Below are 13,630 nucleotides of genomic sequence, written 5' to 3'. Positions count from 1 at the left end.
TTTATTTCATAAGCTATTTCAAACGTATAGGATACTACAAAGGGCAGAGATTTGAGATTTATTGATAAAATGATACTGGCACTAGTGGCATAATATGTTAGTAATAACACTATAAGCTATTGATTTACTACCAAAGATAAATGATATAAATTCACTGAAATACTCACCTGTGCAATAAATCATATAATGGGATTCCATTATATATGACACAGTCATAAATTCAATGATTCAACACCTTTATTCCTTAATTTTACTGGAAAATTTTAAGCTTTTCAACTCTAACATAATAAAGGAAGGCTGTTCTTCACAGTTGCAGGTATCACAATTTTAAATTTGTGTAATCATGTGTATCACATCAGACATCATATGTTAAATACTTTTCCATATATTATCAGACTTTCTACTTTTCATACATTTGGCATTAAAACAATGATGGACATTTATTTTCTGAAAGTAAATCAAATATCTGGGCTCATGTTTTAGAAGTTACCTCACAAATTGTCACCAACTGATGTCATCTCAAATACACCAAACTGATTGTGTTGAAATGGATTTGTTGAGGCACATAGTTCTCATTAGATATTTTATGAACAAATCGTAATACTGTACGTACATACAGTATAAAACATTTGTTTTGGCAAAAAAAAAAAAAAGTATTAGAAATCAAGTTAACTTGAACAGAATATGACACTCAATGAAACTGTAAAACTGTTGTTGTAGATATTGTAAATATTTTATTAAAAAAATGAAATCAAATGCTGAATTGTGTAAAATCAGTTATCCTGAAAAATAAAAATACAGAACTGAAAAACATGTCAGTGTACTGCTGCCTTGATTTCTTTTATTACAAAAGGTGTGATCGGGAATAAATACCGGCGAAATATCAGGCTGATAATATTTCTAAAGATTAGAATTAAAATTATATACAGAAAAAAAAAGGTTTCATCCTGATATATTACAGTATATCCACATGTACGGTTAACATCTGTTTGGTCCTCAGTATCTTCGTTTTCCTCCCACAAACGAACACTGAACAACGAACACTGAACAGTGTGATATATCCAACGTTTAAAGAAGATATCTGAAGGGCTGATCCAGTCTTCAGTAACATCTGCAACGCAGACCTCACAGCTCCTCCACCTCCTCCAGTTTGTGGCTGAGGATCACATCGTGACCCTGAAACTTGAAGTAGCCCACAAATTTCTTCTTCTGGAGCATCAGGGGGAACCACAGGATGTCATCAGCCCACATTTGACTGAAGGGGATTTTGTCACATTCAAACCACTGAGGCCTCATTTCTAGAAACCGAAAAAGAGAAAATAATTACTAGACGTCACAAAAACAAATCAGCTTTTTATCATCTACCTTGATGTAACAGGAGGAACGCCAGAATCCAAGAGTTTATCACTAATCACCGTTTCTGTGCCACTTCTGACCCATCTCAGTCACTGCTCAGTGCACTGTGTTATTATCATTAAATCAATTCAAGCTGCATTATGACTTGCAAAATTACATGTAGCTGACAGACATCATTATTAACCTCTGTGCAGATAAAAACGGTATCAAACTCCTTTCCTGCTTTATCTAATCTATTCTGTACAAAGACGGAGGATGTTCTCGTGAATTGAATATTAAATTATCCTACTTCCAATTCAGTAAAGCAACAGTTTCATAGGAATAAGAAGGTGAAATGTGATTTAAAGTGTGTATTGAGCAAGCGATGTCGGTGCCACCACGGCTGTGGGCTGTTATGTATATATGGAGGCATAATTTTGTTCTTTAGTGGGAGAAAAACCAGGATTTCTGGCTGTGAAAAATTATATAAGTACATACAGTACTGTGCAAAAGTTTTAGACACTTTAGATGTTTCTTATCCATAATGCAATACCATCTGGGAGGTGTCTGATTGGTCCCGAATTAATTCTGCAGCAAGACAACGACCCCTAAACATACAGCCGGGAGTCCTAAAGAACTATCTTCATCGACAAGAAGAACAAGGAGTCCTGCAGCAGATGGTACGGCCCCCACAGAGTCCTGATCTCATCATCATGGTCTGGGATAACATGAGGAGACAGAAGCACCTGAGATGCCTGAATCCACAGGAAAATTCTCCAAAAACGCTCAGAACAACCTACCTGCCAGGTAAAACTATTCTTGGCATTAGTTTTGAAAGCATCCTCACTTTACAGCATTTTTTTTTCCACAAGTGCCTTAAACATTTGCACAGTATTGTACATCTTTGAGGAAATTCAGTCTCTCCTTAAAAACCAAAACAATCTAACTTGTATCTTTGTGTCACAGATGATACAACTTTTGCCCATCTTATCCTGCATCAACTGCCCAGACTGCTTCTCAGCCTGATTCCACACCTTTGAATTGCTGCCAACATCTCCGATTTGTTCAGCAATTTAAACACATTCTTCCCTTTCACTAACTTCAGGACATTTCATTCAAGCTTTTTCTCCTCTTATCTCTTCACCCCCCTCCCCCGCCCCCCCCCTGGCTGTTTGACTTCTCTAACCCTCCAGACTCTTCAGTGCTCAAGCTGTCTGACTACTCTTTGAGCTGTGGTTTGCTGTGTGTCTCAGGACTTCCCCCCGGTCGACCTTGGCTAAATTCTCAGGAAATACAGATCAGCGCAGGGTCTCTGCATTCCTTCTGTCGAGTGGCTCCTATCTCCCTTGTGTATTTACAGTCCTTTAACGTTGGTCTGTTAAGAGCACACTTATAAATTCTTCCCTTTCACTATTATGCTATTGTTCCCACATAACTGTTTCAATCAGTACACTTAGAGGGAACATTACTAGTTTACTTTCAAAGTGATAATCGTAAACTAGCTATTATTCTTTGGATTCTCTGACGGCTTCATCTAAACTTTAAGGACCAACTTAAACTATAAATGTCATGTAGTCTCAAGTGGTACTGAGGTAAATCATTTATAAGGAAGTCAAGATTAAGAGGAACCAAAAGTAAGAAGAGAGAAATTTCGTAGGATTCCAGGGGTTTTTCCACACTTCATTTACTTGGAATTATATTCCACCAAAAATATATAGTTCCTCTCCACCCCCAGAGTGCGTGAAGACTTTCTATCATGGGAACCAGTACTTCCCTTTATACAGTGATTGTTTTAAAGGTTATGCTATTTTTACAGTATAAGAAATTTCCATTTAAGGGTGTTGTTTTCTAGCTTCAGTTGTGTGAAATCTAGCTTTATTTTCGAGACTTTTACATTTTTATGTTACACATTGTATATATTTTTGTACATAGCTGTTCCATTTTTGTGTTCTTCTGATTATTCCACTGTGATTATGATTATCCCATAGATATAAAACACTAGAAACACATAAAATGCTTTCCAATTATCCTTTAATAGTACCCACTTCTGTTTCTTCACACTTCATTGCGGTGCAGAGGAACTCGTACCTTCTGATTCTGTCGGTTGTCCGTTATAACTATCGGCTCTGAAAACATGGACGTCGAGCAGCTGCGTCTCTCCGACGAATTCAAACTTGATATTTCCGACCTTCTCGAGAGCATCCACCGTGAGACCGCTTTCTTCATGCAGTTCTCTAAGAAATAAAAACATCACATACATTTTTGATGACGCGTTTTAAAAAATAATCTCACGGTACACTTCACACGGATGCTAAAAGTGAACAGATGGTAAAGTAATACAATATGAGTGTTTTGCAGACACGGGATTTATTGTGAGTCATCTCCATTTGCTGATGAAGACCATGGGATGCGGTTGAAAGCATTCAAGATAAGTTTGCAGTCAATTCTTACGCTCAGTGCCGTTTGGATCCCCAGCATTACCTCCCTCAAGGTTGACCCCTGAACATGTATTCTCATAGTGTGATAAACACTGTTATCTTTGATTTTTCCCACCAAGGTTAACATCTACAATGTTAAGTCCTATTTCCTTCTGTCATCCTTATGCAAAAAGCAAAGATAAATCACAGTAAAACATTGACATAGCGTACAATATTTGAATTTGGTATCTTAGACATCCAATACTTAATAAAAAAACGTTATTCTCCTCAGTATAGACACTTAAGTTAATAGCAAAAAATCTTTCCTCTGATTGATTTATCAATCTAGAAGCAGTCAAACAGCAATCACAAGTATTTTTACTGACTCACAGAGCTCTGATATTGATGACTGTCTGGCTGTCCTAAGAGCTTTTGTTCCAAAATATTCTTTACACAAAGCAGGTCTGTTTTTCACATTTGAGTGAAAACATCTTGGGACTTGGCCTGTTTTCCCTCAGGGCTTCCTTCCTTTAGCTTTAGAGCAAACTTCCTGCTGATAACTGATCAAACACTCATCATTCATTTATTTTGTCGAACTTAACAAACTACATGAACTCACATCTTAAATGAGTTGATCTTTTTTTACTATTTACTATCTTTCTTTTAACATTTGCACACTATACTGGGATTGTCTATGTTGTTATATCCAAATAGACAAACTGTTTGAGTCCAACAGCTGCTTCACAGCTTTGGGCATGTTGTTTTTATTAATGCATGTTAGCAACACAAAAATGTGATAGCATGCACTGTGAAGATGAAAATGAATTGCAAAATCAGCTACATTTTTTATCAAACTTCCTTTTTTACTTTAGTGCATTATGCAGCATTCATAGCTAATACATACTTTTGCATATTTGGTATCTGAGGAGTAATAAATAGAGGATTTTTACTGCTTTTAATCTAGACTTTATTAAATGTATCTTAGGTTTGAATTCACTTCCCTACCTTATATTGTGTAATAATAAACTGTGAGCTGATTGTGTCCTTACACCCTTTCTGCTCATTAATTTATTGTCACTACATTGTACTTAAACCAGTTTTTAAAAAGACTTGATCCACTACATTTCAGAGGGAAATTTTGGACTTTCTACTCCACTACATTTATTTGACAGCTTTAGTTACTTTTCAGATGAAGATTTGACACAATGAATAATATATCAAGCTTTTAAAATTAGATTAAACCGGTGGTTTCCAACATTTTTGGCTTTTGCAGTATTACAAAAAGCAGTGTGTAGTCGGGGTCACATTTCAGATGTCTATGAGTTGTTAACAGCTCCACCAAATAGTGATTTTTCCCTCTAAACTTCTCACATGATTTCACTTAAATAAATATTCAAATGATCCAATATTTCACCAAAAATCAAAGATTAGAGAAAAACTCAAAAAACTCGAAGACGATGACTTCTTTCCTCTCCCATGAATCATCTCACGACCCCTCAGATTTATCTGGTGACCCTTTGGAGGGGCCCGACCCCTAGATTGGGAACCACTGGACTAAACTAGCTAACTGTATATAAAGTAGTTCAAACTAGCTCCACCTCCAGCAGCTACAACAGTAACACGCTGCTTACACAGTGATGCTTCAGTATTAATAAACTAATGATTTCATTTATAATAATATATCAGTCAGAGGAACCATGCAAATACTTAGGTACTTTTACTTAAGGGGGATTTTACAGGACTTTTTCATGCAGGTCTATTATTGTATGTAACTTGTATTTTTACATTGCAGTATCGGCACTTTTAATTTAAGTCCCCCTCCACTCAAAAATATGTTTTTATATGTCTGGAAGGGATCTTTAAGTACAAGATCTTCTTCCAATTGTCTATTAGTCTATAGTTCATATAGTTCATATACTAAATACAACACAAACAGCTTTTCCCTTTAAAATAACAGGAAGGGTGTCAGATTAATTTACCTTCTTGCAGCATCTTCAATGGTTTCTCCAGGTTGAACTTTGCCCCCAAATCCATTCCACTTCCCAACCCCAAATCCTCTCTTCTTCATGCCCAGCAGCACTCTGCCCGGCTGGACCACCAGGACCAGAGTCAGCAGCTTGGACGTCAACATCTCACCTGTTTATGGAGGGAAGTATAGGCCCACTTAAACACACTGTAGGCTAAATACTGCGACCAGTAACATTATCTGCCAACCTGCACTGTCTGAGCACAGTCAACACAACGTTCAGATCCTCACCTGTTCAGTCTGTGACCTGATGAAAAACAAAATACTGAACAATGAGAAAGTATTTATTGTCTGCACGCAGTACACAATGATTTTAACGTTGATTGATTCCCGCGTGCAACACTACAAGACGTCCTCACGTGACGTGCTGATAATGTAACACTACGGATTGGTCTAATCATGTTAAACTCAATCTATGAGTTCCATCATTCACGTGAAAGATCAGTTTTTATGTGTAACCCCGAAATACGATCGACTGGAAACCTGACCAACGTGTTCCTCCAGTCATACGTCACAGTTTCTAGTGTTTTAACTAAGACTTTGTGTTTTTTATTTATTCATTTAATTCTCTTTATCACCACATTGGTCATCTGTGTGATTTGTGTGATAGGGTCCCAATAGTGTATTTATTGTATTGTATTTATTGGGACAATGTACAGTTTTAAACAGAAATGTTAACATTTGATGTACTGCACCAAATAAATAAATAAAATAAATAAAAATTTAGGCCGATATATTCAATTTCCATGATTTAATTTAAAAAATGCAAATATTAAGCTAAATATTGTACATTGTACAACAATTTTGCTTGCATTGTTAGGTTGTTCTCTTGTGATAAGAAGCTGGATGTCATACCAACCTTAATAATAATAATAATAATAATAATAACAACAATAATAACAATAACAACAACAACAACAACAACAACAACAATAATAAATAACTTATACATAATAAATAATAACATACATAATAAATAATAAATAATGATAAGAAAATGAAGATCGAATGATAAAAATATTCACATAAAACCTTTTTCCAATGATATTTCCAACGTGCCTAAAAGTATAAAATGTAATGAAAGACAGAGACGATTAAAATGTAGAAAATTACAAGATACAGTCAGAAAATGAAACATAAATATTCAGAGAAAGATACAAACACATGGCATCCATACGCGTTTTAGAAGTAGGAACTACTTTGCAGTAAGGGGGACATGTTTAGGCATTACACACTGTGTCTTTTTTCAACCAATGGCGAGTTGTATTTCGACGCAGGCGCAGTTGACCACGTGTCGCACATGACCCTGCTCAACCAAAAACAATGTGGTGCCCTTCTCTACAGAGGAGGTTTGTTCACACGTCGTTATGTCTCCTGAGGAAGATGAAGGGGAAGACCCCGGCAGAGCAGCGTTGGCTGCAGCGGCAGCTCAGTGACCCGTATGTCAAAGCTTCTCACGCACAAAACTTCCGGTGCAGAAGCGCCTTCAAGCTGCTGGAGATAGATGACAAGTTCAGGGTGTTACAGCCTGGATACAGTGTGGTGGACTGCGGAGCTGCACCTGGAGCCTGGAGCCAGGTGGCAGTTCAAAGGGTCAACTCAGCCGGGACAGGTGAGACGAGAGGCAGGTATAGATGCAGCTAATCACGTACGACACTATGGAGACACTATGACAAGCCACTGTGGACAATGACTACACCTGTTTAAATTATTAGGGTCTTAATTTACCCAAAAGCTTAGTCAGTAAGTTGTTTTATATTGTCATTTATAGGAGAATGAGCCTCTTGATTAATGCATCTTTCTTGCTTTGTTTTGAACTTAAAAATGAAGATTTATAGAGTAACTTGAACATGAAATAATACTGGAAAAACTGATATTTCAAGACAAGTAAGTGATAAAGTGGTACTGTACAGTATGGGGTTACTATGGACACCATTAATATTATATATGGACAGTTTTTATACTTTTGACTCGACACCTCAGTTTGAAAAATATAATAAGTTTGTATTTGGTATAACTTTAGTTGTATTTCCATCAGTATTTGCCCATGATATATGATGCTGTGTCATGTTTTGATACTCCTCATGGTGTGACCATAACGATTAAAATAAAAAAACAAACTAATTGCAATTATTTTGACTGATATTTCAATTGCCATATGATTTGCGATATTAGAGAGAATGATAATTCCTACATCATTGTTCTCATTTTCATTGAAAAACATATTAAAATGATTATGGTATGATTTTTGCAGAGATCTGTAGCCAACAGATGTTTTTTTTTTAAGTCTGTAGAATATGATGTGTAGGCCAGGATGACAATATTTAATTAAAAATGGTATTTTTTACACACGTTTCACCTTTAACAAATATTGCGCCTCCTGCAATTGCCATATTGCTATTTCAATAAAATTTTGAATAATTGTTCAGCGACAAATAGAAGCTGGAAGTTTCTACACTAAATAACGGATAGATTCGCTGTAACTAACAATTATTTTCATTATCGATTAATCTGTTTATTATTTTCTCGATTGATTGATTAGTCGTTTGGTCTATTAAATGTCTGAAAATGGTGAAAAATGTCCATCACTGTTTCCCAAAACCCAAATGTCTCGTTTTGTCTCGACCAACAGTCCACATCCCAAAGATATCATCATCATCAGAATAGTTGGTGTTTAATTTTCAGTTGATTGATTAATCAACTAATTGTAGCAGCTCTAGATAAACAGTTATATACATCAGCGAGTGACTAATTTTACAAGTTTTTTTAATTGTAAATTGTCACATTTGACTCTTTGATTAGCCTCTAAAGTTTGTACAAATGCACGGCACGACTCAGAAAGCCACAGCAACGTGCTGCAGTTGTATAATATCTGAGATATTGAACATAATGTGAAGTGTCACAGCAGATGTCACAGCTGAAGCCACATGTTTAAAACCTCTATTAAGTCCTGTATTCTTTACCTACATTAACTGCAAACTGGATTTTTAAAACACACTGTTTCCAATGTTTTATTTGTTTTTACTTTACTCTCTCAGACAGCCAGTAGTTTTCACTATAGTATGAAAATCAACACACAGACACTTGTACCTGTTCTTGTGCATTTATTCTTGTCAAAGTTAGTTTACTGTTAATTAGTAATGAAGCATATTGATTTGCAAAGTTTACACTGCACTAACAAGCAACACAATCCAACCAACTTTTGATAAAAGTAGAAGCAGATGTGACATTGATGGATTACCAATCTAAAGGATTTTAAAAGTCTATACAAGTTGATTTTCATACTAATTAAGCGAAACCTGTGGCTGCTCAGAGGACAGGAGATTAACCAAAGAAAAATTTGGTTGGGTGAAATATACATAAGTTTGGCTAAACAAATGCAAACACACTAGTATAGAAATGTGTATATTATCTTAACATCGAAGCAATATTTAAGTAGTGAACATATTAAAAACCACTAAAAGGGCTTTAAGTTGGCAATTAAACCACCAGTACTTTACCAGTTTCCCAGAAGAATCAACTGAAATCTTTTCTTTCATTGTAGATTCAGAGTTACCATGTGGTACAGTTGTTGGCATTGATCTGCTAAACATACCACCTCTGGACGGTGCCCACTTCCTGTCCAATCATGATGTCGCTGACCCCACCACGCACGCCAAGCTGCTCGAGCTGCTCCCCAGCGGCCGGGCCGATGTCATCCTGAGCGACATGGCGCCCAACGCCAGCGGTCTCAGAGAGATGGACCATGAGAAACTCATCACTTTGTGTTTGTCTTTGATAGACTTGGCGGGGAAGATTTTACAGCCGGGGGGCTCTCTGCTTTGTAAATACTGGGACGGAATCCTCTCTCAGAAACTCCAGGATAAACTCTCGAGTGTGTTCAGTAATGTTCGGACTTTAAAGCCAAATGCCAGCAGAAAGGACTCAGCTGAGAAATATTTCCTCGCTAGAATGTACAGAAAGCCAATAAAATGATGGTAGCTCTCTTTTATTTGTCTAATTTGTATTCTACAATGAACAATTTGGTCAAGTTAGATGTTCTCTTGAGATCCACAAAAGTGTTTTTGATGAGTCTGAACATGAAGAAGAGGCTTTCTTAATAACTCTCATCAAAAGGTGGCACTGTTGAGGCATCAGTGAGTCTCGCTGCTGAAGGCACAAGACACATCACATACTGTTGGTGTTGATTTTTATCCCTGCAAACTTCACACAGTAGCAGCACTGAATCAGTAAAAGGTAAACCTATGCAAGAATCATCTGTGTGATATTCCTCAAGAGCCCAATGCTATGGTTTCTCTCAAGTTGTTGTTTGCCTCACAGTGTTTGTTCTACATTCTCAGTTTGGTATTTGCTTTGTTACAGAAAGTCATTTACCAGTGCTGCTTATGCTAATAATTTGCACTGCCAGCCATGTAGAAATATGTGATCATTCTCTCATTGAAACCTAATGCATAAGAGTCACATAGCAGCATGACTAATAAGAAGTGGGATGATACTGAAGGCTCTGCTCTCTGACAGCGGAGAGATGTCCATTTCCTGGAAAAATATTTTCAGCCCAGTGGACTGACTGAACTTTTAAGATTCCTCCTTAAAAAAACACACTGCTGAATTCTTTTGAAAGTACCATTTATTTTGTTTGTTTCTGTCCTTTTTATATATTTATTTGATTCTGTTCTGACCAGAGTTTGGAAGTACTGGTGATGAAATAAAAGAACATTTCAGAGGTGCATAATGTATGATAGATGAGTCATGTATTTGATGTCACAAAAAATGTACAGGGGTTCACTGTGTAGGTCATGGTAACATATCTTTGTCTATAATTTCATGCAAATAATTGCTTGATAATTGCTTGACTTGCAGTGAGTGACTCCATTCACAGATTAATAACAGGTCTGATAAGCAACAGTTAGAGGGCGTTGTGTACTATGGACGCTGTGCATATTGCTTGAAAATTACCTTTTGAGAAAAGGGTAATTAGAGGTGAAGTACATTTGATAAAATTTCTATTAAACATTGAACTTTATGGATATCAATAAGTATTTTTGTTAAATTTACCAGCCCAATACATGTTCCTTCCAGTTTAATTGGAATATCTTCATTTTTTTTAATTAAAATAAATAAAAATAAATATTGAAATCAGATTATTCCAAAATTGATTTTTGAAGCCTGATTGTTCCACAAAATGAAAATTGGAAACCCTAATCAAGCTCAAATTTGCATTTATGGCAGCAAAGGAAGGGATGGCTCGCATGAATAAATTAATATGGCTGCTATTTGGCCTTTGTGTCTCAGGAGTGATGAGTAATACAGTATGAACTGAAACATTCATGCCTCTTGGTAAAATTAACTGGATAGAAGGGGGACTGACCTCTAAAGATGATTGTTTGGAATGAATGGGAGCAGCCATGCCTGTTGATGAAGCTGATAGTGAAAGATGTGAACAGATGACCAATTTTACTTCTCATTACTTGTTGATTATTCAGCCCTTTGCTATTTAGATTTAAATTATTCTAAAATTACTTTGGGATTTATGTTAATTTCATTGGAGCTGAGCACTCGGGCTCAGGATGAATGATGATTCATTCACAGGTTAATTCATTCTTCTCTTGCCAGCTGCAGGTTCAGATGTAAATATTAGTGAAATTAAGAGAGAAAAACAGTTGGAGAGCCACAAATTTTAAATTCAGATCCAATTCTAGATGCTGTAATCACTTCTGTAATCGGCTGACAATTGAAAACAAATCTGCCACACCTCTCGAAAACCTCTTTGAACTGCTTCAATTTGTTTTTAGTTGAATATGTTTGAATGCACTTTAACAGTGTGACGTAATTCGGGATATCAAAGGTGATATATGCTGAAAACCCTTATACAACAGCTGGGATATGCTCCTTTTGATTACCAATATATATTACATATCACCATATAGAAATATTAGAGGGAAAACACTTTAAATATCACACCTTTTCTCTCAGTTTATGTGTAAAGTGGCTTATGTTCAAATTCTGACTATGAAGAAGAGTATAATCTGCTGATGCTTAATGTCACCTTAATCAGCTGTTACCTGGAAATTTCTGCACATAAACACACAATCTGGCAGTAAGGGTTTTTTTTTCTCCACAGGTTATTATGAATAAAATTGTGTTCACTTGAGTGAGTTCTTAATAGATACATCTGCTTCCTCCCATGCACTCTGACGTTATTTGCTCTGGAGGTGTCAAAGGCCTGCAAAAGACATGAAATTAGAAAAGCTCTTGAACGGTATGCAATCAGAATTGATTTGTTCCACTGCCTGCATACTACATCAGAAACTGTATGGCTGCTGGACTATGGAGTGATTTAGAAAATGGCCATCATATTCACATGCAAACTAGATGTTTATGATGTTCATCAGATGCAACAAAACTTTCCTTCTGTAAAAGGAGGGGACTGTTTCCTTCTTGTATTTTGCTCGGCCTCGTAATAAAAACAAACAATCACTCTAATATTAACGTAGTGGAAGTCTCAAATTGACAGGAAATTAAAGAAATGGTAATATCATTCCTAACCATCGTGCCATTCATTCCCTTGGCTGACCTGAGTTGCAAGAATGAATTGCTTGTCTGACAACATTCATCATTCCCCGAGCCTGTCGCTGAATGTTAGCAGACTGAGCCAAGCAGGCATTCACTGACACAAAGTAATGACTGCTATTATGATGATAATTTCATACCATCTTCACAGATAAATGAATCCGAAATCTCAGGACTGTATGACGACTGCTTGGTTTTTGTTTTTTTTTATGGGTACCACTCCCAGTTTATGATGTTGATGTTTTGGCAGGCCATTTGACATTATGACATTGGGAAATTTCCCCGTAAACACTGAATTTCTTCAAGGATGTGGGTGTTTAAATTGAAGCTTACAATTAAAATATTCATGCCTGTTCAAACATGATATTGTAGCCACAGCGCTCCGTTGCATCTCACAACACAAAATGTTAAATTCTACCAAAAACTTCAATTTTTTCTTCTTCTTCTTCTCTGACGCTACCATACAAAAGGACACGTCAGTGAATAACCAAGCAATCTCCTCTTGATCTTTGCTTTTTTCGAGGTTGCGGCAGTCCTGCAGAAAAATGTCAGAGACATTATTGCAAACAGGGTGAAGGATGGTTGTGGGAGGAGGGTTAAAGTGACAAGGGAAAAACAAAACACGGGCAAACAAAACACAGGTTGCTCTCGGTGGCACCATTTTGCATCCCCATATCAACTGAGCCTGACATTTACAAGGAAGAATAGATGATGGCTGCAGATGCAAACTGAAAGCGAATAACCTTATGTTGACATTCTTATTGCTAATGCGGATTTCCTCCAGGTGAGATGCATTCATCAGACTTTTAAGTTTTTAAGTTTAAATGGTTTTAGCCAAGTCAAAACTTCTGCCAAGCACAGACAAATGGTTTATTTAAAGAAAATAAGGAACAGAAAGAGACGTAAAGGGACGTCGTGGAAACTGAGGCAGTAGAGAGGAGGATGAGGATTATATTGCAATATCTTTTTAAAAATCTCAATAACATCACTTTCTGTTGTCTCCTTTGCATTTGCACACAAACACATCTTTTCACTCAGCTTTTTATTTCATTGATAAACTCTGTATTGCTAGTTGCAATACTTTCTAGAGAAGGTCTAAGCTGATGAAACATTATGCCCAAAAGTGGCAGCTTCTTTTTTAAACCCTTGAGACATGAGTCTAGAGCTCATGAATAATAATGCTTCATTATCATCATCATCAGCTATCCTTTGAAGACCAGAAAGACCACTTATCAGTCTCAAACACTTCAGTCTCTATAATGGTTAGATCTTAACATCATTG

The 13,630-nt window shown here is 36.5% G+C and overlaps 2 protein-coding genes across 3 annotated transcripts; one reads left to right on the top strand and one right to left on the bottom strand.

Annotated features, from left to right (window-relative positions):
• Positions 1-219: 219 nt before the first annotated feature.
• Positions 220-6,267, bottom strand: nudt1 (nudix (nucleoside diphosphate linked moiety X)-type motif 1). The gene is made up of 4 exons (XM_044330687.1): positions 6,010-6,267; positions 5,732-5,892; positions 3,424-3,569; positions 220-1,298 (listed from the first exon to the last, which is right to left on the bottom strand). The coding sequence occupies exons 2-4, from the start codon at positions 5,881-5,883 to the stop codon at positions 1,126-1,128; spliced, it is 471 nt and encodes a 156-aa protein (XP_044186622.1). The 5' UTR covers positions 5,884-5,892; positions 6,010-6,267; the 3' UTR covers positions 220-1,125.
• A 749-nt stretch (positions 6,268-7,016) lies between these two features.
• mrm2 (mitochondrial rRNA methyltransferase 2) lies at positions 7,017-9,764 on the top strand. 2 transcript variants are annotated; one of them, XM_044331168.1, is made up of 2 exons: positions 7,017-7,402; positions 9,323-9,764. In XM_044331168.1, exons 1-2 carry the CDS (start codon positions 7,102-7,104, stop codon positions 9,751-9,753), a joined length of 732 nt encoding a protein of 243 aa, XP_044187103.1. In that variant the 5' UTR covers positions 7,017-7,101; the 3' UTR covers positions 9,754-9,764. The 2 variants fall into 2 exon arrangements, with proteins under 2 accessions (XP_044187103.1, XP_044187104.1); XM_044331169.1 differs by having other exon boundaries at positions 7,020-7,390.
• Positions 9,765-13,630: the final 3,866 nt, after the last annotated feature.

Source organism: Thunnus albacares, chromosome 17 (genome assembly GCF_914725855.1).
Source record: "Thunnus albacares chromosome 17, fThuAlb1.1, whole genome shotgun sequence".
Lineage (NCBI taxonomy): Eukaryota > Metazoa > Chordata > Actinopteri > Scombriformes > Scombridae > Thunnus > Thunnus albacares.
This window is presented reverse-complemented; position numbering and strand designations above follow the sequence as displayed.